Consider the following 21,862-nt stretch of genomic DNA (forward strand, 5'->3'; position numbering starts at 1 on the left):
GGCTCTGTGCTGATAGCTCGGAGCCTGGAGCCTACTTTGGATTCTGTGTCTCCCTCCCTCCCTGCCCCTACCCTGCTCATTCTCTCTCTGTCTCTTTCTCTCTCTCAAAAATAAATAAACGTTAGGGGTGCCTGGGTGGCTCAGTCGGTTAAACGTCCGACTTCAGCTCAGATCATGATCTCACAGTTCGTGGGTTCGAGCCCCGCGTCGGGCTCTGTGCTGACAGCTAGCCCAGAGCCTGGAGCCTGCTTCGGATTCTGTGTCTCCCTCTCTCTCTGCCTCTCCCCTGCTCACGCTGTCTCTCTCTCTCTCAGAAATAAATAAAACATTTTTAAAAATTAAAAAAATAAATAAACATTAAAAGAATTTTTTTAAAGTTAGGACTTTGTGCTGGAAGTAAAGGGAAATAGTTCTCATATATTTTACCATGTTTATATATACATAAACCATAATATAGATAAACTATATTTATATCTGGTATAGCCAGATATTCACATTGAGCTATATCTTTGTAGACAAACGCACACGTATCCCTGGAAAAGGTGACATACACAAAAATCCAGAATTAGATCAGATTCTAGCTTAATTCCAGGTGGTCCAAAAGACTACCTCACTCCCAGGTCCTTGTCAATATGCTCTATGTTTGCTTAGTTAAAATAAGCGTTTTGAATATTGGAGGAAACAAACAAAGACTGAATGTATTTGACAACACTTAAGCTGACTCATAAGAAAAAGGCAAAAGGCCCTGGGGGCCCCAGGGGCCTGGACTCCAGAGGACCTGCGGTGGGGCTGTGGTGTGAACAGAAATGTCCGTTCCAGGCTCTCAGCCGAGCATGCTGAGAGGCCTCAGTGCCCACCACTGAGCTGTGAGATCGCTGAGGGCAGAGGCCATCACCCCGTGAGGGTATCCTCCTCCCTCTCCATTTGTACAAGCTGGAGACTCAGTGCAGCTTGAAACATGAACTTCCAGAAATAACTGTCTGGAACGTGAAAAAGCCTCTCGCCTAACACGGAGTGAAGAGAGCGGGATGCAAAACCGTGTATGTGATTTAATCTTGATTTTGTTAACAGGAAGTGGATATTTTATAATATGCACAGGAATGTTAGCATAAAGGAAATATATCAAAATGCGATGTTAGATGTTTTCTTTATATTTCTTGTCCTAGTAGTTCACAGTGAGCACAAGTATTTTTATAATTAAGAAAAACCCTAGTAAATGTTCTTTAAAAGGTAATAGCTGGAGGCTGGAGTAGAAAGTCTCCAGAGAAGCTGAACATTCTATTAACACCCACCTTTGTCCCTAATGCCAGGGAAGGAGCTTTCTTGTAGACCCACAGGGACTTGGTCCAGCCCTAGTTGGGTGTGTTATGACACACAGGGCTTGGGGTCTGATGGAGGAGACCTATATGAGTATGTTGTTCTAGACAGAAATTGATAAGCTAGGCTTTCCAGAGCCCAAGCTCCTGCAGAAGAACATCAGAGCTGCCAAGGGCAAAGGAAAAGCGGTACCACTAGTAGCTCTTTTACATAGTAGGCTTTGTTGGAAGATCCTCCCCTCCCCCCCCCCGCAGAAAGGATTTAATTACTTTAGAGTGATCTGTTCCAACCCCCTCATCGTATTGAGGCCTGCAACAGAATGGACTGGCCCAGGGTCATAAACAAGGGCAAGGTCTCTGGAAAGACAGGCCAGCACACGTCTGGCTCCAGGCCTTGTGGGAGCCTCAGCATGAGGTGTTGTTCAGGCAGCTTTGGAGGCTTCCTCTTTTCAAAGGCAGGCCTGTCCCGTGAGCACTTTAACCCTTTCTAATTTCAGAGCAACACACACCTGTTTCCTTGGTAATTTTTAATGGGTGGGGATGTGACTCCTTCTGTGCCTCTCTCCTGCAGAGAAACCAGAGCACGTGGGCCCCCAGGGAACAGAGAAGTCACCTGGTTCAGTCCCCTCATTCCAACAAGGGACTGAGGGGCGGGCAGAGGTCCAGGAAAGGGAAGAAACTCCCTGTTAGCGTCACTCCGGGAGTCCCCTATGGAGCTGGGGCTGCTCCGGAGAAAAAGATGTCTGTTCTAACATTAACGTGTTGTCCTTTTTCTACACAAGAGGTACTCGAAGCCAAGAGAGGGTCACAAGTTCCCCAAGGACACTCGGGGGAGGTAGGGGCTGAATGGGGACTAGTCCATAGCGCTGCTAACCCCCTACACTCCCAATCTGGGGTCACAACCTCTCTCCTCCTCTGCCCCAGCTTGCCAGGGCTTTCCCTGCATAGCTAGTTGAGATCTCTTCTCCGTGGTGGTAAATATCCATTAATTTTTTCCCCCAACTGTCCACAGGATCATCCGGACAAAAGTACAGCAACCACCGAACCAGCCGGTCCCAGCTTCCAGTCACAGCATAGGTAAGAAGAACTTTTAAAAAAAAATTTAAAAATCTAATGGGCTCCAAATATTCTAAAGAACTTTTAATCATTCTTATGGACAGATAATTCTGCATAAAACACTTCGGCACACGTACTAATGCGCCTTCTTTGTCATTCTCCAAGGGCTGAACCTGGTAAATGAATTTTATAAATACTGCTAAAAGGTTTTGAATTTTACTGATTATTATGATAAATAGCTTTCACCATGAGACAGAAAATTGAAATCTAAGCCAAAAAAAAAATCCACTAATGGGGGTCTATAGAATGTCAGATAATTAAAGTAATAAATCAAGAAAGGGATACTTATTCATAACATTTTCTGCATCATTAGTCAGTAAGTAGTTTTGAATGTGTTTTTTTCTTCTATCAACCAGCCCTTCTGCAATTCTTTGTGCACTTGCAGTCTTGAGTGAAGATGTGGCAAAACTTCCCAAACTTTCTCTCTCTCTCTCTCTCTCTCTCCGATCTCATGTACTCCATGAACTGTCGAGGATTGCCAGTGGGGCTTTTATTACTTATGGGGGATAGTCTGAGTGGGCATGACTTATAAGAGTGGGAGTCCTATGTCCAACTACTAAAGAGTTTAGAAGTTTCCCTTGCCTGTCCCTTCCCCGAAAAGACTGTGATATGAAAATGACATGTGTCTATTTAAGACATATTATTTCTCCACTTGGGATAAAGGGAACACCTCTGGGGGGAAAGTTATTCTACTATAAGAAAGTGGTGACCATTCTATAAGCCTCTGACAGTCCCTGTCAATCTCACTTAATAATGCCTCAGACTGTGTAATGTTTCCACACCTTTGTCACTCCTTCTTTAAACTGAAGCAGCTCCCCGTGGTGATGGGGGATGGGCAGAGGCAGGCTTATAGTTCCAGCTCTGCCATGAACTCACCCAGTGAATCGTGTAAATCCCTTTACTTCTCTGAGTCTCAGTTTCCCCATTTGTGGACTGAATTGCAGGAACAAGGTGCTCCCTGAGGTTTCTGATCCTCCATGGTTGCCTCTCTGGATAAAGATAAGAGAGTAAAATAATTATTTAGTAATCCATTCAAAAAGTGTTTGCTAAGCCCCTGCTTTATATGGAGACCAGTGTTATAAAGGATGCAGGACAGAATCCCCATTCTCATGGGCTTCTCAGTTTAATGGGGGAATGTAACGAAAAGAAGTTTGCAAAACACTGAGATCAAGCTCAAGAAGGAAATGCAGGATGCTGTGTGAGCCAAAGAAAGGAGACTGTTACCAGCGCTGTTGAGCTGGGGTGGAGGGTTGAGGAGGGATTCTGGGGAAATGTTTGTGCCCGAGATTTCATTGTTGCTTTAACGCTTTCAAGATGATGGAGCAACGAATATTAGACTAAGAATAACATAATATTCTTTCACTTTGGTTAGAGGAATAATTCTACTTGTAGGTCAGTAGAATGCTTTGCGTCAGAAATTTTTGTAAAAAAAATGTACCTTAGACGCATACAGGTCCTTATAGTTTACAGACTTATTGAAGAGTGAGGAAATGGAAGTTGAGAGAGATTAAATAACTAGCCCAAGGTCACACTGCTCAGGAGTGACAGGGACAGAATTGGAACCTGGGTCTTTGAAGTCTAGCGGAATCACAAAATATCAGAACAAATTCCATTGGCTCTGTCAGCAACATGGCGAGCCTTGGTTAAACGTGGTTGTTGGTTTTCAAAGTACCAAATGACTTGTGATCTTCTTTCTTCCTCTGTTCTTTGCACCTTAATACAGAAAAGGTTGTGAGATTTGCATAAATCTATTTTGAGGAGCTTCTTCTGGTGAAGGAAAAGAGAAGTTAACGATTTCTACTTCTGTGTCTCCTAAGGAAGATCTAAAATCTAACTCAGATATGAGAAGAAAGGCCCTGTTCCCTCTAGGTCTGTAGGAGCAAGAGCTGCATATGCTCCAAGGAAAGCAACAAACAGCTTCTCATGCAATCACCACCATTTCTAGTAATTTCCTACACTTTAGAGTCAAAGGCGGCTCCACCTGCCTCCAGCTAGTTATAGCCCAAGGAAATGTGTCAGAGATTGGTTTGTAGGTTTTAATGAACCAAGAAAGAATTCCCACAGCCCAGAAATGGAAATTCAGCTGTACGGCTTGAGAGGACCCTGACAACTGACTGCACTTTTCCCTTGGACTCTGGGGTTAGGAGTTAAAGTGAAATTTGCACAAACCCTCCCCTCTTCTCCCCCATTCTTATCCTTTGGAAAGTAAAGACCTGGCCTCAGTCACAATAAGTCACTGACCTCAGCCCACGTTTCAGGGCAGGGGAAATGGAGACTTTCAGTCAGTAGACCTGAGGCGAAGTCCCAGTGCTACTACTTCTTGGCTAGATGACTTTGAGGGAGAATCGCTTCACCCTATGGAGCCTTCAGTTTCCTCATTTGACACAGGAGAATAAGAACACTTGACATTGTTGCAACCATCAAATGAAAAGCAAGCCATTAATGTGAAGCATCTTATTGTTTTTCATTATTACTTAACGAGGGGCAGATTGCTGTAGGGATTCAGACTTTAGTTTCTGGATTCTGTTGCCTTGGGCAAGTCGCTCACCTTTCTGGGAACCTAGGTTCCCTTACCTTTCCAGTGAGATAATGACATTACCTCTCTTACAAGATTGTTCTTAGAGTTAAATAAAATAATGATGCCTCAATAATGCCTGGCACCGAGTAAGTTCTCAGAAAACATTAGTTATCATTATACATATCAATATATATTATATATGCACAATATATTCTATTATAGAGCGTATCATTATTACATAATTAATATTGAATGTTAAAATCCAGGTAAACTAGAAGGAGAAAAGACGGTGAGGAAGTGTAAAAAGAAGGAACAGTTTGCCATTTGGAGTTTGGGTGGCTAAGTGTATGAGTGTGCAGGTATTTATGTCTGTGTGGATGGGTAGAGATGTAAGCAGGGAGTGAACCTGCCTAGTGAGTGGTCTAGGCTGGCTGGTGGTAGGCCCCCAGCCCCGCCCCCCCCTTCTCCATTCCCCTGCTTCTTGCATTCTTGGACAGGCTGGGGTTTGAGCTAGTGCCCTTCTGACGCTGTCCTGTGTTCCTTTTTGCACCGACAGCCCTCTAGCTGCCCGTGCCCCCCTCCCGCACCCCCCCCCCAGCAGCAGAAAAGCCTGCGCCGATGGCCCGAGGGCTGCCCCCATCACCCAGGTGTAGCGCTGCCCTAGGGCGGTGTCCTGGGCGCCCACTCACCGCCTCCCTCACCCCTGCTCCTCCGCAGGCAGTGGCGTCCGGCCCTGCGTAGGGTGAGTGCTCTGGTTTTGGCCGGCGGCCCGGCAAAGCGCCCGCCCCCACAGCCCTGCCGCCGGGCCCTGACCAGCCCCTCTCCCTCCGCACAGTGTCCACGGGCTCCGTGACGCAGGTGTCGTCGGTGAGCACGGACTCGGCCGGCTCCTCGTACTCCATCAGCGGTATCCTGGGCATCACGTCTCCCAGCGCAGACACCAACAAGCGCAAAAGAGATGAAGGTAAGGGAAGCCTCCGAAGCCCTGTCCCGGGCGGACCCGACGGGATCTGCCTCGGGGCAGTCAGGCAGGGGTGGAAACCAAGATGGCCACTGAGCACCGGCGTCCCCAGGGCAGGAGGACGCGGGGAAGAGGCTGGGCGCCCTGGGAGAGGCGGGCGGGGCGTTGGCTGGGACGGTGGCTTTCTCACCAGCCTGGCCCCATCTTCACTCCTTGGGTGGAGGAAAGTGGGTCCCGCAGAGTCCTCGCGGCCTGTAAGAAACCTGTGTGCAGATTTGATGCCTGAGGGCAGGGTGTGCGGGGTATAGCGCTGTGCCTCTGTCTCCTTTGTTGGGGAGCCGGGCGCTGGGCATCCTGCAGTGAGAGCGGCACACCTGGGCGGCGGCGGACAGCAGGTGGGCTCTGGAGGGGCTCCGCAAGCTCTCCCAGAAGGCCTCCTACAGACAGCCGTGATGGGGGGGGCGGGGGGAGGGCTGAGGAAGTTAATCATCTCATCTCTGCCCTTGGGCCTGGAAGGAAGGAGTGCAGTGGCCTCCCGGGGATTACAAAGATGACAATCTTCCCAGTTGGTTTTTCTCAACCCCTGTGTGTGCCTGCTGCCTGGGTCCCGGGCGCGGGCATCTCTGTCCTGCACATGGGCCCAACGGGTCTCCGTTCCCTGGTGGGCTGCGGGAGCAGCTGACGTTAATGGGTTTGAGAGGAGAAAGGAACCCCTGGGAGTCTGTAAGACCTTCTCCAGGAGAGGAAAAAAAAGAAAACAGGAAAGAAACCCGCCCATGGTCTAGGGCTCAGGAGCCGCGTGACAGAAATCTTGATTCAATTATTCTGTTCCTCAGCACAATTCCCTCTCTCGGCTCCCTGTAAGGGATGTGTGTTCTCGTGAGCACATGCCTAAGTACTTAAGATCTGTAACTAGAAAATTGAGTCTGCCCAGCGGAGGATTGGCTGGTGGTCTTCATGTTCTGGGCAGTGCAGAAGCTGGATCTGTGGCCGTTTGGAGCTGCGGGGCCGCGTGGGGACGATTCACGGCTTTGGAACCTCCCTCACCCCATTCCCCTGTTCTTGACGCTCGGAGCAGATGTCAGAAGTCTTTAACTCAGTGGGCGGCTGTGCTGTGCTACCGCAGGAGGCAGTGGGCCTGCCATCTCTGTTGGTTTATGGGGTTGATGCTGTTATCTTTTCTGCCATTGTCACCTGGACTCACAGCAGATGTGCCCAAGCTGGGGCCCAGCTGTGTTTGATCACGGCGGAGGGGCGGGTTGTGTGAGACTCCCTCACAGGCCGAGGGATCCAGGCACAGATTTTTGGAGAAATAAATAAAAGAATCTAGCTCGATGTTTTATCACCAAACAGACAGGTCCTGATTTGGGCTGGGGGTGGGGGTGGGGGGCTGTTTTACTGTGTTTGTGGAGCACTATGTGGCTTTTAGCTTCTGATCAGCGGCCACTGTTTAGCTTCTTATGCTGCTTCAAAAGGCATTGAGTGGGGGGCGTTGGGGTGTCTCAGTTAGGCGTCCGACTCTTGATTTAGGCTCAGGTCATGATCTTGAGGTTCATTAGATCGAGCCCCACATGGGCTCTATGCTGAAAGCACTGAACCTGCTTGGGATTCTCTCGCTCTTGCTCTGTCCCTCCCCCACTCATGCTCGCACTCTCTCTCAAAATAAACATTTAAAAATAAGAAAAAGCTATCGAGTGATCAGAATGCGGGTGTCGTTGGTCTAGACTGCTCTGTGCCATCAGATCATTTCTTGAAGATGGTGGCCCAGTTGGGCCAGAAGGACAGTGACAGACTGAGATGTGTCCAGATGGGTGTCACCTGGAGTGGCAGGGATCTGGATATTACAGCACCTGGAGAACACCCTGAGGCTCTCAGGTTGCTTCAGTACAACAAAGAGAAGAGTGAGCAGGGCTGGACTGTTACCTTCAAATATTTGGAGGGCTAGCCTGGAAGGTAAGAGGAATGACTTTGTTGTCTGGCCTTCAAGGCCAGCGTGCAGCAAATTCAGAATTTCAGCTCAGTGTAAAAAACAACTTGGAAATATGAGAGCAGTCTGAGGCAAAAGTGGGCTACCTTGATAGGTAGTGAGTGCCCTGTCACTAGAGGTATGTAAGTAGAGCCTAGGTGACCATGAGCTGGGGCTGCTGTATGAGAGTATCAGCGATCAGATGTAGGATTGGATAATCTTTGAGGTCAAGTGCTGATCCCCAGAAAGACCCGGGAAGTGATCTAGTCCATTGTCGAGGGCAAGGGAGGGGGCTAAGAGAGAATGATTTGATGGTCCTGGAAGCTGACAGGATTGGGAAGAGTGGGAGCCCCAAATGGCAACCAGAGCCCCTTCTCCCCTTGCAGCACCAGGAGTGTGTTAAAGCAGAGAGGTGGGCAGAAGTGCCCTTGTTCACATAAGCAACCTGCCTTGAAGGAGCACTCCCTGGTGCTCTTAGCTTCCCTTTCCCACCCTCCCTCCCTATCTCCCTGGATCCTGGCATTGGCTTCAGGGGGATTTAAAGAGGCAGAAATGGCCACCCCCATCTTATAGGGGAGGAAACTGAGGCCCCAAAGAGTTCTGTGACATTGGCAAGCCACACAGCTGGTGTGGCCTGGGGAGCTGGGAGCAGCCGGAGAGGCCCTGAAGGCCTCAGTTCCCTGGTATTCCCCCCCAACCCCTATCTGTTACCCTCAGTCCTTCCAGAGAGATGCTTGGGAGGCAGAGCGGCCTGGGACTGGGCAGAGCCTCAAGACTGTACGGGGAAGAGTTTCAAGCGGAAGGACCTGGTCAGCAGGTCTCCAGAGAGCTAGAGCGTGGTGAAAAAGTTAGAAACCAGCATTGCTGGGCATACCGGAGGCCTGGCCGCTTGCCACAGATCATGGTACATCCTTGGCAGCCTGAGGGAAGGGCTATGAAAGGGAGGCCGGGAGGGCCCAGAGGAGGAGGCCAAGAGGAATCTTCACCCCCATTTCTCAGATGAAGTGACTGAGGCTCTGCAAGGTGGCTTCTGCTTCGCAGTCATCTCCAGCTAGGACTTGGGTTTTGCCCTGTAGGCAGTTCCTGCTGCCACTCACATGCCCAGGCCTCGGGACAGGGGTGGGTGGTAACAGAGTCTAGTCACAGAGGGCCTGGCCTCTAGAGCTCACAGGCTGGAGGTCAAGACTGGCAAGCCCAAAGTCCCTCCAGTGGCAACTGTGTAAGATGGCGCTGTGATGGGCGGCGGTGACATCAGAGGGGGAGAGCAAGGCAGGCAGGGGTAGATTTTGACTAAAGGGATCCAGGAAGTCTCCTCCTAGGAAGTGGCCCTTTATCAAGGGGCAAAGAGTTTATACTGCTTCTGTTTTTAAGTTTAAAGCAATTAAAACCAAATGAAATATAAATTTTAGTTCCTCAGTTACACTAGCCCCATTTCAGAGTGTTTGATAGCCTCATGGTGTGCCGAGTGGCCACTGTATTGGAGGCTATGGCTTTGGTGCAAGTGCATGGCACATAATATCTGCTCGATGATCCCTTCTGGGTGGAATGGGTCAGTCACGTGCTTGTGGAGCGTTTGCCATTGGTAAGGAGGGGGTGTGGGTAATCTCCTCAGCCAGGAGGGTTTCTGTTTGGTATTTTGGGCTTCCACAGAAAGCTCTATTTGAATAAAGAGTTCTGTAGCAAAAACAAACAGTGAGGATACCATTAGATTAGTGGATTGCCAGGGGCCCTTTTGGTCTAGAAATTCTAGGACTCTCCCTGGGACATTTGCCTCCAGGGTCAGCTACGGGGACATGGCCACTGCGTCCAAATCTCAGACGAGCTGTGTGCGCTCCGGTGGCAAAGAAGGTCCTGGGGCCTCTGAGCGCAGAGCTGGGGCTGGCTGAGGGAGCTACAGGGCAGCAGAGGAGTGCAAGGGACGGCTCTTGGGTCTGGGCCAAGGATGGAAGCATTAGCTTGGGAAAGGAATGAGCTCCCTGTCATCAGATGTGTGATCAGGGGCTAGACAAAGGAGAGGCAGAAGAGCCAAAGAAGGCACTGTCATTTGGACTCCATGACTTTGCGACCTGTTGCACTCTGGATAGCAAGTGCTTCTGTGACCACCTTGGTCTGGAAGTCGTTTTCCCTAGCTTTTCCCTTCTGCCACCTGAGTCTGAGGTGGCCATCCAAATGGACTTGACTGGGCAGAGGCCACATCACGTGTGTTTCTCTCCCTGGTCAGCTCCTTGGCACAGGGCACACAGCCCAGAGAGGCTCAGGAGGCCTGTGGCTGGTATGGAGAGCCAGGCTAGTGTGCAGCTTCGTCTCCTACTTGGGCCAGCCTGAGAGCCTTCCTGACTCTCTGGCGTAGGCCCTAGGAATCCCACTGGGCCAGGGGACAGAGCCTGACACAGTGTTTCCTTCCCTGGAAGGCCGGACTGGGCAGGGCAGGAGCGGCTGTGAACAGTGGCCATGGGTGAAAGGGCAGCCCCAGATCCTCTGTTTCTTCCTGGGCCTTTGATCTCCGGTGGGGTCTCTCTCTGTCCACCACCTATGATCGGGGCACCCATTCAGGTCCCCTCAACTCCCCCTTCCCCTCATACCCCCAGAATTTGAAAGGCCCTGAACACACCAAGGTCAGCCGTATCAGAATCACTGTCACCAGCTCAGAAGGCTGCCCAGTCCAGGACCAGTGTGGACTGTGGGAGCCACAACTCCTTTGTGAGCAGTCCAGGCTACGTTGCAGGTGGAATTTCTGGCCTTCTGGCCCCTGGACTGCTCTCTGCCTGAAGGGGGCACAGGACAGGCATCCAAAATCCCTAGGTGGCCTGTCCTTTTCAAGAAATGCCGAGTCCAGCATGACTGTCATGGACAGGTTTGGAGGGCATGTAGCAGGGGCTTCTGTCATGACTAGTCCACCCCTCTTTCTGGGGGTGCCTGTCTCCTCCTCATGTCTTTCATTTGGAGGTTCATCTTATCCCGTGTTATCTGCCTCTGTTTATGTCCTGTTAATAGACCTTTTTCTGTGCTTCTGTCTCCTGGTCTAGTGTGTGCGTGCTCTCTCTCTCACACACACACTGTCACACACACACACACACACACACACAACCTCTCTGTCTCTCTCATTCCACTCCTTCTCTCATACATACTCACTCACTGTCTCTCTTCTTGTGTTCGCTCTTGCTCTCCCTCTTGCCAACTCCCTGCTCCTCTCTCTTCCAGGTTGGGAGCCCCAACTCAGCCTTGCTCTGCAGACATCCATGGGACCCAGTGTGGGGAGGGAAGGGCTTTCAGAAGCTCACAGACCACCCCCACCCAAACATGGACAGACCCTGATCTTCCTCTGTTAGGACCCTTTTCCTTGCTGGACACTCACATCCTATCTGCTGCTCCCTGGCTTGGGATGGAAGGCTGGGGCAGAAGGTGCAGAGACCCCTCTCAGAGTTCCCAGAAGGGAATGGATGTGTGAAAAGGTCAGGATTCTTGAATTGTGAGTTATCGGCGGCCCTTGATTCCACAGATCACTCACCCCTGAGAGCCCACAATGAGATGGTGAGGTGTCCAGGCAAGGATGCAGGCTCACAGGCCAGGGAGAAAGCAATTTGAGGCCTTCCTGGGGTGACATCTTCGAAGAGTGACTTAATCTCTCTGACCCTCCACGTTGTCATCTGGGAAATATAGGTAGCACAAGCCTTGTGGGTTATTGTGAGGATGAAGTGGCTTAGCCCCAGGGGTCATAGTAAATGTTTCATAAATGGCCACGGAGGGACACTGGGGCTGGAGGGTGTGAGGCCAGTCACAGGCTGAAGTCAAGCAGTCTCTAGCCTTAGATGTGGCGGCTGAAAGTAGGGATCTGCCCACTGCAGACTTCCTGTTTGTAAGGCCTCTGCTGTGGCATCGGGACTGAATAACAGCGCCGCCAGGTGTCGGCAGCAAGACGAAGGGCCACTTGCTTTCCTCAGGACCTTGGTCCCCCAGCCCCCTGATGGAAAAGAATAAAAGGATCAAGTCTCAGTCCACAAAGAGAGGCCCTAGGGACACAAGAGAGGCTCCAAAATGGAGGGCAGAAGGCAGAGCACCTGGGCCTGGGAGGGCTGGGGGTGGGGTCACCAGCTTGGACCTCAGGACGCCCCTGTTGGAGTAAAAGGCCTTGGAGAACATCTAGGACATGTCATTCCAGGCATCATTCAGATGGAAAAACAGACTTGGAGAAGAGAAAGGGTCTGACCAGGTCACCTCGTAAAAATCTGACAAACCCAGAGGGAGGGAGGGAACTCTTCAGAACGTCCTTGGTATCCAAATGCCTTTTGATGTGGCAAATCTCGGTCTCTTCTTTCCCTTCTCTCCCATTCTCCATGGTCCGGCCGCTGCCCCTACTGTTGAAAGCCACCAGGAACCCCATGGGCCTGTGCTGGGAGGCAGGGGGTCCGACCCCTGACTCATCCCCAGGGCTCACCTCAGCTCTTGACAATGAGCCCTGACCTTCCTGCCTTGCCTCCCTTCCTCTTCCTCATCCCTTCTGTGCCTCTGCTCCCCATGCATTCTCGGAGCTTTCCAGTCTCTGGGCCATTATTCACGCAGGGGGCCATCGGACAAGAAAGCTGTCCTTGAGGCTGGTTGGAGGGCCTGGCCCGGGTCCTAGAGCCAGCCCACTCCCGGGGGGGGATTTTCAGTGTTGGACTGGCAGTCCTTCCCAGCTGGCTGAGGCCCTCAGATTCGCCAGACCCCGGATGGAGCAGGGGAAGCCAGACGGCCTCCGCAAAGAGGGAAAGGGGTAACTACCATTTTGTCTTGGCCTTTCCTGGGGCGTTACGAGGGCAGGCCTCCCTTCCCTGGCCCTCCAGGACGTGCCCCCTGGACGTCTCCTCAGGCTGGCCATGCAGGGGGCCCTTCTCTGAGTTCTTTCTTTGTCTGTCTGAGCAGGGCTCAGAACCAAGGTTCTCGCTGGGAGGGGGATCCCTTAGAAGCCAGGTGGCAATTACCAGCCTGGGAGTCATGCTGTACTCGGCTTGCCTAGTATTTAAAATGTTTTTTGATTAGTTTCTGAGACTTAAAAATCAGGAGATTTCATGTGTGGATGTTTGGCTTTTCTTGGGGGAAGAAAAAGCCCCCAAAACTCCAATCTGGCAACAGTGGGCAGACTTTCCCATGTAGCAGCAATCGTCTGTGGCTGCTGGGCCCAGTTATTTGTGTTCCGTTTTTCTCTCCCTGAAGGGCTTTGAGTTTCTGGAGTCCTAGTGTGGACTTTGAAAGACAAGCATGAGTCCATTCGGTGGCAACTGAAGGCTGTAGGCGGCAGCACTGTGATCTGGCCCAGTGGAGCTGTGTGTGGGGTGTGTGTGTTGGGGGGGGGGGCAGGGAAGTAGGCAGGCAGTTCTTGGGCCAGGGGTGGGTGGGGTAAGGCACAGCAGCAGGGCAGGGTCAAGGAGCCACACCTCTCGTAGCCCAGAAGAGCAGTGAAATCGATCTTGTTTTCAGTCCACACCCACCAGATGGGGCAGGCACCGAGGCCCCCAGGCTTAGCCTCAGAGCCTGCAGGGGCCACTGAATGACAGTGGTGATAAGGACCCAGGTTTCCATCTCCCACTTGCCCCTGACCTTCTGTCTTTGTCATCACCGGCACTCTGACAAGTGTCAGAGGCTTCCTTGCTAAAGCAGAGGACCTGAGGCCAGATGGCCAATTGGAGGGGCTCCTTGGGCCTTTCCCTAGTGCCTAGGGCCTGTCCCTTGGGTGTGTGTGGGGGGTCGGGTTTCAGTTCCTCCTGGCCCCTGGGTCCCTGAGTTTCACTTTGATTCAGTGAGTGAAAGCCTGTGTGAGAGCCAACACCGCTGGATACCCCCTCCACCCTTCCCTGCCCCTGCTTGCACGCTTTGCCCATGCCTTCCCCTCCCAACCCCCAGCTCCCTTTCCCACGGGCTATGGAATGGTGTTCCCGAGAATCCTGGAGAATGTGAAGGGCAGGGGACAGAGTGTGAGGATCTCAGCTCAGGGAGTTGGCTCTGAGGTCAACCGGAACAAGAGTTCTGGGGGCAGCCGAGGGGATCGAGTCTCTGCAGTAGACAGGCTCCCATGGCTTTCTTCCCCACTCTGTGTGTCTGTTGCCCTGGGGGCGCAGAGAATCCCACAGTCCCTTCTCTCTGGCCTTGGCATATGGTTAAATCCTTGGCCACAGTCAGGTTCAGGGGCTTCAAGAGCTCCAAAGTACTAGAGGCTTATAAGACAGGGCCAGGAGGCTGGAAGGAGGGGATGGGACCTCTGGGCTCCTGTCCTGACTCTGTGGCTAACTTACTGGGGACCTTGGAGGGAGTCCCTTCCTCTCTCTAGGCCTGTTTCCTCATCTGTGATATGGGATCAAGGGATTCCTAAGGGGTTTTTTTGTGGCACCAAGATTCTGAGCTTCCCCTAGTCCCATCTCAAGTTCTGTTGCAGTATTTTAGAACAGTGGTTCTCAAACTTCTGGTCTTGGGACCCCCTTTAAACTCTTAAAAATTATCAAGAACCCCAAGAAGCTTTTTAGTTTAAAACATAAACATTTAAATACATACTTAACTAATTCATTAAAAACAGTAATAGGGGAACTTGGGTGGCTCAGTCGGTTAAGCGTCTGAACTTGGCTTACCTGAGGTTGAGCCTCAGTTCGTGAGTTCGAGCCCCAAGTCGGGCTCTGTGCTGACTGCTCAGAGCCTGGAGCCTGCTTCAGATTCTGTGTCTCCCTCTTTGCCCCTCCCCTGCTTGTGCTTTGTCTCTCTCTCTCAAAAATAAACATTAAAAATTTTAAAAATAATACTAATAAACAGGTAACATAAGTACTGTGTTTGAAATAAGAAAGAATCATATTTTCCATAACAAAAAATTTAGAGTGGCATTGCTTGACGATTTTGCAAATCTTTAGTGTTTGGCTCAATAGAAGACAGCTGGATTCTCGGATCTGCTTCCGTAGCCAATCTGCTGTGATACCACACCGCCTAGTGCCTTTGGAAAACTCCACTGTGTACTTGTGAGAGGGTGAGAAGGAATGAGGCCAATAAAATCTTGGATTTATTATGAAAATAGTTTTGACCTCACAGGATCCCCTGAAAAGGTCTTGGGGCCCCTCAAGGGGGCCCCTGGACTAGACTTTGAGACTCTCTGCTCCAGGCTACTGGGAACTCAGCTTGTTTACTTACCACTCATGCAGAGAGGGAGAGCAGTTAAACAGTTTTTGTTAAAAGGAAAGGTACCGTCAGTTTCCCCTATTCTTAGCTCCTGAAGGCAGTGGGAGCCATGGCAAGTCTTTGGGCAGGGGAGGGAGTCACAGGACATGCTGGGCTTTGCAAATCCTCCCGTGCACGTTGGGTATGCAGTGCTTGCTCCTCTGCCAAGTGTGAGGTCCCACGGAAAGGCACGGTTCCTGAGGTTTCTTTTGTTTCCAGCAGAATGTCTGTAGGGTTTGAGGTCTGATCTCCCTCCAGTAGGCTTTCTTCAGGGTAAAAACAGCCACCCAGTGCTCCCTATGAGACTCGGGAGCGGGCATTTTAAGACCCAACCACATCTCCCCATCCCATCCCATCCTGGCTCAGCCCTGCACTAGCTGGAGGATCTCCGAGACCTCACGCTGGGCAGTTTTGGTGGGAACCCCCCACCCCTCAGGAAATAATATTGAATAGGAATGGGAAAAAAATGAAGTAAAGTTGTAGGTTTGTTATATATCTGAACTCTTGCTATTTGAGGAAAAGCAGGTCTGAAAGGCAATTGAGACGGGAGATTTCTGTTCTGAGTCCATAGGGGCTTCTAGATGTTTTTGGAATGACAGTGGTTGGTCACTGGTGTGTGTGCGTGTCTGTGCACGTGCGTGTGTGTGTAATTTTACTTTGGAATGTCCAGTTTTCATCTTCATTAGTACAAGCTTATTATTCGTATTAGTCTTTCCTTGGACTAATGGACTAAAATGGAGGAGACGGGGAAAAAGAGGATGTCCTAAAGGTAGTTCGAGAAGAATGGAGAGACCAGGGGTTAAAGGTGTTAGAGAAGATGTGAATGAGAAAGAGATTGCCTGTAGTGAAATGAACTGAGCTATGTATGAGGGAAACGAAAGCATGGCCCCTGGAGAGACTCAAGGAGGGGGATGAAAAGCAGCAAGAGGGTCAGACACTTCCCTGTATGAGCCACCAGGTGGCACCATTGACCCAAGACAGCTTAGTTGCTGTCCAGGGTTGGGGACAAGAGGGGTAAGAGGGCAGTGTGTACTGGCCATGTGTGAGTTTGGTGTGCTTGTAATTCAGTGGGGGGTGGCAGTGGTCAGGTAGGCTGACCATTTTCTGGAGTTGCTTCTTTCACAGCGTTTAGTCAGGGCAGGCAGAGGCTGGACCATCCTTGCTGGAGATCAGTCTGGTCCTTCCTCACCTCCATGGTGCAGATGTCTAGATATAAACCTTTCTGAGAGTCAAGTCCTTGGTTCTATTCTAAGCCTTTACTTGCTGTGTGATCTTGGGCAAGTCATTTCTCTCTCTTTTTCCTTCCTTCCTTCCTTCTTTCCTTCCTTCCTTCCTCCCTTTCTTTCCAATTCTCTCTCTCTCTCTCCTTTTCTTTCTTTCTTTCTCTGCTCCATACCCAGAATGGAGCCCCAGTGCAGGGTTTGAACTCATTACCCTGAGATCAAGACCTGAGCTGAGATTAAGATTCAGACGCTTTAATTGACTGAGCTACCCAAGCCAGGTCACTTCATTCTGAGTCTTGTTTTCTGCGTGTCAAAATGTGGAGATTTGAACAGGCAGCTTTAGTGGTCTTTTGGGCTCTGACATTCTGTGGTATGTCTGAGGGAACAGCTAGAGTTGGAGTTAGATTCAGGATCATTCTCTGTCAGATGTATGACTTTGGGCAGGTCACTTCCCATCTGTGGGGGCTATAGTAACATCTCCCTCAGACTTTTATATAAAGTAGCATCTTAGAAAAGACTTTGCAATATTTTTTGGTGCTGTAGGACTGAGAAGGGTTGCTATTTATTATTATCCCCCTGGAATCAAAGTTGGCCAGAGGCAAATCCTCACAATGTAGAAAGTTTGTGCCTTTGCCTGTGACCACAAATGACCTTATGGCAGGTGCTTGCTCAAGGTCACTGCATCTCTTGAATCTGCTCATTTCTCTCCATCCCCACTGCTACTGCCTCAGTCCAAGCACTCTCTCCTCTCATTTGAATGACTGTAATAGCTTCCCAGTGGGTCCCTAACTCTAATGTCCTTGACTTGGCCAAATGGTCCACTTTGCACAGAGCAACCCCAGATGCACTTCTGAAAGACCGTTGTGATCAGTGACTCTCCTAAAGGGCTTTTGCTCTTCAGCTCTGTCTGTTGTTCTCAGAAGCCCAGCAGACTTCTTACCAAGGCTGCAAGGCCTTCCGTGGTCAGTCTCCTGCGCATCTCAGTAACCTTATCCGTCTCCACCCTCCTTTTATCATGCTTATCCCAGCCACACCAAACCTCTTTCCATGCCTTGTTCTTTCCTGCCTGCAGCCCAGGAGATTTGTGCCCAGGCTGTAGGGTCAGGCAATGGGCCTCTGGTGCGGACTCCGCCAGTGTCTACGCATGTGATTTTGGGCGAGTTATTTGACCTCTCTGAGCCTCAGTTTCCCGATATGTAGAATGGGAGCACAAGCTGTGCTTCTGATTGGGCTGTTATGTGGATTGTATGAGGTAATGCGTGTGAAGTGCCCCTGTGTGTGATACATGCTCAATAAAGGAAGTCTCTTATTATGGTGCCACTCTCACTGCCTGGAACATTGTCCTTTCTTGCCCACCATTTACCCAGGTGGCATCCTAAATCTTTAGGATCCAGCACGAAAATCCCTTCCGGAGTGAGGGCTCCCTTGGTGCTCACTCCTGCCGGCTCCCCTGGCCCCACCCTCAGCACACAGAACCTGCCTGTTGATAAAAATACCACGTTGGTCATTGTCTGCCCTGTGAGACCGTGTCTGCAGTGGTCATCGTCGTTGCCCTGGTACCCAGCACAGGGACTGGTTCATGGTGGCAAATATGTACTGAACGGGGGCTCTGGATGACATAGAAGCCTGGAGCCCATCTGGTCAGCAAGAGCTGGCGGCTGTGTAGAACCCAGAGCCTTGCATATCAAACATCCACCCACCCCTGCCCGACCCCAAATGCTCTGTCCTCCAGCCACTGCCGTGTGCCCCCATAGACAGGATTTCATGCCAGCCATTCCAGAAAGGAAGGGAGCTCTCCCTTGGTCTAAATACGCATATACACATGTACACACAAACATGCACACACACACACACACACACACACACACACACATACATATGCTGGTGCCTTCAGCCCCTTTGCTGCTTGCCTGGCCTGAGCGTATGTTCCAGTGTGTGTAGACCATGGCCCTGAGTCTCAACTGTAAGTTATTATTTAAATTATTATTTAAGTTATTAATGCATTTATTACTTGCCACCGCAGCACCAGGTAGTACTCTTACCGTCCCTGCTTTATAGAGACTCAAAGAGACTGGGGAAGTGGCCCAAGGTCACGTAGCTCCAACACTTCACAGTGGCAGTGTTGACGGGCACCTGGGGTCCTGGCTCCAGAGGAGCCTTACCTGCTGTCCTGATCTTCCCCTCACATGATGTCACAAAGGATGGCATCAGTGGGAATTCCCCCAGCTCTCAACTCCCCCTTCCCCTCCCTCCATTTCTGCAATCTTGTACTCCTGCCAGTCTAAGCTCAGAGTGACCTTGGCTCAGAGCCTGCTTCCTTACTCAGGTGCCCCATTTCTGAGGTTTCCCCCAGCACCAATGTGCACACTTTCTTGTCATGCCTTCAGGTTGGTCAGTTTCGAGTGCAATGATTGGTTGATTACATGTAGGCTTTAAACCACAGCTGGGTAGTGCAGCGGGTGGACTGGAGTTCGGAGCCAGCCCTTCTGTGTACCAGCTGTGCGAGCTTTGACAAGGGTCTTCTCTGAGTTTCAGTTTCCTTGCCTGTCAAAGGGGATAATAATTCTGGCTTTTCCTGGCAATTAAAAAATGTTACTTGTGATATTTCAATAGGCACGGGCACATGGCAAGTTTAAAGAATAGCTATTATTATTTCCAACATTGAATCAAAGAGTTTTTGCCCTGACTTCAGATTCCTTGATGACCCTGTCAATTTTCTAAATTCTCAGTGCTTTTGTTTTCCCATTCTTTCTTTTTTTTTTTAAATGGTTATTTTATTTATATTGCTAGGACTAATTATAGGACCATTCAGGCAAGGGGTCCAAAGAAAAAGACATACCCACCAGAATTTACACTGGCAGAACTTTAGCTCTGTATTCGAAAAAGCTAATAATTCGAGTTGCAGATAAGGACAGCTTTTACAGAGGCAGTATGAGAATGTGATGTGGTGGGAGGCCTGGGTTCCTGACCCCAGTTCAGCCATTGTCTTGCTGTGCGATCTCCATAAGGTCCCTCGCCTCTGGGTCCTTAGTTTGGATGTGATGAGCCCAGACAAACCTTCCAGCTCCTGATCCTGCCTCTTCCCTCCTCCCTCCTCCCCCTTGTCCCCCTCCCTCCTCCTTGATCTTCTCTATCTTCTCTCTCTTCCGTTTCCTTTCTGTCTGAGACACAAATGCCATCCAGCACTCTTGAATGGTACTTTTGTTCTGCTAACATCTCTTTTCTGAAAAGGACGATTGGTCAGGTTTGTATCTTTTAAATGCTGGCACATTTGATCAGTTAAGAACCTGCAAACCTCTCTCCCAAGACATAGCCTTAAGGAGTAGACAAGCTGCTACTACAAGGGGGGGGGGGGGGGGGCGTTTATGGGAGACAATGAAAGAAAAATAACAAAATCTCTTTGGGGGCCTCATGTATGGTCCCTACAGAAAGCGCCTTCTTGGGGCGCCCGGTGGCTTAGTTGGTTAAGCGTCCGACTTTCACTTAGGTCATGATCACGCGGTTCGTGGGTTCGAGCCCCGCGTCGGGCTCTGTGCTGACTGCCAGCTCAGAGCCTGGAGCCTGTTTCAGAGTCTGTGTCTCCCTCTCTCNAGCCTGGAGCCTGTTTCAGAGTCTGTGTCTCCCTCTCTCTCTGACCCTCCCCTGCTCACTCTGTCTCTCTCTCTCCTAGAAATAAATAAAAATATTAAAAAAAAAAAAAAAGAAAGCGCCTTCTTTCCTGAGAGCCCCCTTTCCTGCTCTTGCCATGACCCTAACCATTTTCCTCCTTGACTCCAGTTATGACTTGTGTCCCCGCTTAGCTCCCTGCCGAATGGGAGAGGGGGCGGAACAGAGCCTGCACTTGAGTGGTCCTCGTCTCAAGGCCCCTTTGAGGCAGGGCTTGGAGCACTGGACTTGGAATGACAGGGCCCTAGTGCCGGTGATCTTGGACAAGCCATTCTGGGCCTCAGTTTTCTTCTTGGCAAAAGGGAACAGAATGCCTTCCTCAAGGTCTTGTGCGACCCGGTGAGAAGCAATGTGTGAGAAAGTGCTTTGCAAACTGTAAAGCTCTTTGTAGGTGTGAGATAGTTCTTCTAGTTCACTTCATGATCCTGTTCCTGGGCATTGAACAATTCCTTAACCTCTCCAGAGGTCAGTTTTCCCGTCTGTGAAGTGGGGACTGTAATACCTAGGTCATACAGTCACTGTGAGAATTCCGTAAAGGGTGTAAGACACCCGGCGCCGTTCTTGGCAGTGACAGGTGCCCAGGACTAGGTCAGTACTCTGTCCCTTTCCCTTTCTCATTTTTTCACAGCCCTTCCCTGTGGAACAGTGCACAATAATTAAGCTACATGCTTCCGAAATCTGGCTGCCAAATCTCAAGTGGCCGCTCCTTGGCGGACGGCTGACGCAACTTCCCTAACCAGTGCCTCCGTTCTCGTCCCTGTAAAAGAAGGGTAATAGTAATACCCGCTTCAGAGGGTTGTTGACAAGATTAGATTGTGCCCTACACGACTCAGCCCCAGAGTCGGGGCCCCGTGAATGGTTAGTGACTCCGCCAGACCTGGCTCCCTCCACCGGGCCAGACGCGGACCCCCGCTGCGGTCTCCTTCGAGCCCCCTATCTAGGCGGGTGGAAGAGAGCCAGGCCTGGGCGGAGCGGGAAGGGGTTTACTCAAGGTCCCACCAGGATTCCTGTGCCAGGATCTTTGAGGAATTTCCAGGGATCCCGCCGGGCTGCCTTGCGACAGAGGGGCCCGCCGCCCTCCCGGTCCGGCCCCCCTCCGCCCCTTGAAGGAGGGCAGACCTCTTCCAGGAGGCCGTCGGGATTTTCCTCCGCGATGTGCAAGGAGAAATAAATTCAGCCGCAGATTCAGACCGTGGCGCAAAAAGAAGGGAGCGCGCGGCGCCCTCGGGAAGGAGGCGGCCGGCCGCCCAGCTCCGCCAAGCATTTGCAATTTAATTGACATTTGGCAGCAGGAAGCCAATCAGTATAAGTCAATTGACGTTCGGCGATAAAACTACCCGGCGGCCGGGCGCTCCCCCCGCCGGCGGCCTCGGCTGGGCCGCGGGGCACAGCGTGGCGGCCCCGGCAGGTAACGGCGCTGGCGCGTGTCTCGGCCCGCGAGGGGGCGGCGAGCGGCCCGCTGATTGCCGCGCAGCCCACGGCGGCCGGGAGAGGCCCGTAATGAATGACTTTATTTGCCGGGGCCCTGCTGAGAACAATTGAGTTTGTTATGGTAACAACGGATGCCAGCTTTCCGGGCCCCGGGGAGCGCGGGCGCGGCGGCAGCCGGGAGCTGGGCAGCGGAGCAGATGATGCGCGCAGAGGCGAGGGGCGCCGGCGGCGGGGACCCGGCTCAGCAGTGTCAGGAACCCGGGGATGCTGTGCACCCCCGAGCCTGCGGAGGAGAGGCCGCGCTGGCGGGCTGCCTGGGACAGCGCTCTCGCCTTGGAGCACAGTGCAGAACTGGGGTGGCGAGATGTTTGCTTGTCCCACCGGCCAGTCCTCCTGGGTGGCCCTGTGGCCTCTTCTTCCCTCGGCCCCTGGGGCCTAGGAGCTTCTGGTCTGGCGGAGTGATGCTTTGACATCAACTTTTTGTCTCTTGCA

At 51.2% G+C, this 21,862-nt stretch overlaps 1 protein-coding gene across 1 annotated transcript in view; it reads left to right on the forward strand.

Moving 5' to 3' along the window:
* Positions 1–21,862, forward strand: part of PAX5 (paired box 5) — a 189,506-nt gene that overhangs the window by 25,495 nt on the left and 142,149 nt on the right. The window contains exons 4-5 of the mRNA XM_039234751.1: positions 2,329–2,393; positions 5,786–5,914. Coding sequence (XP_039090682.1) covers positions 2,329–2,393; positions 5,786–5,914 — 194 coding nt within the window. The remainder of the gene's footprint in view (positions 1–2,328; positions 2,394–5,785; positions 5,915–21,862) is intronic.

The sequence above is a fragment of the Hyaena hyaena genome, unplaced genomic scaffold (genome assembly GCF_003009895.1).
Source record: "Hyaena hyaena isolate Hyena2069 unplaced genomic scaffold, ASM300989v1 scaffold_93, whole genome shotgun sequence".
Taxonomy (NCBI): domain Eukaryota; kingdom Metazoa; phylum Chordata; class Mammalia; order Carnivora; family Hyaenidae; genus Hyaena; species Hyaena hyaena.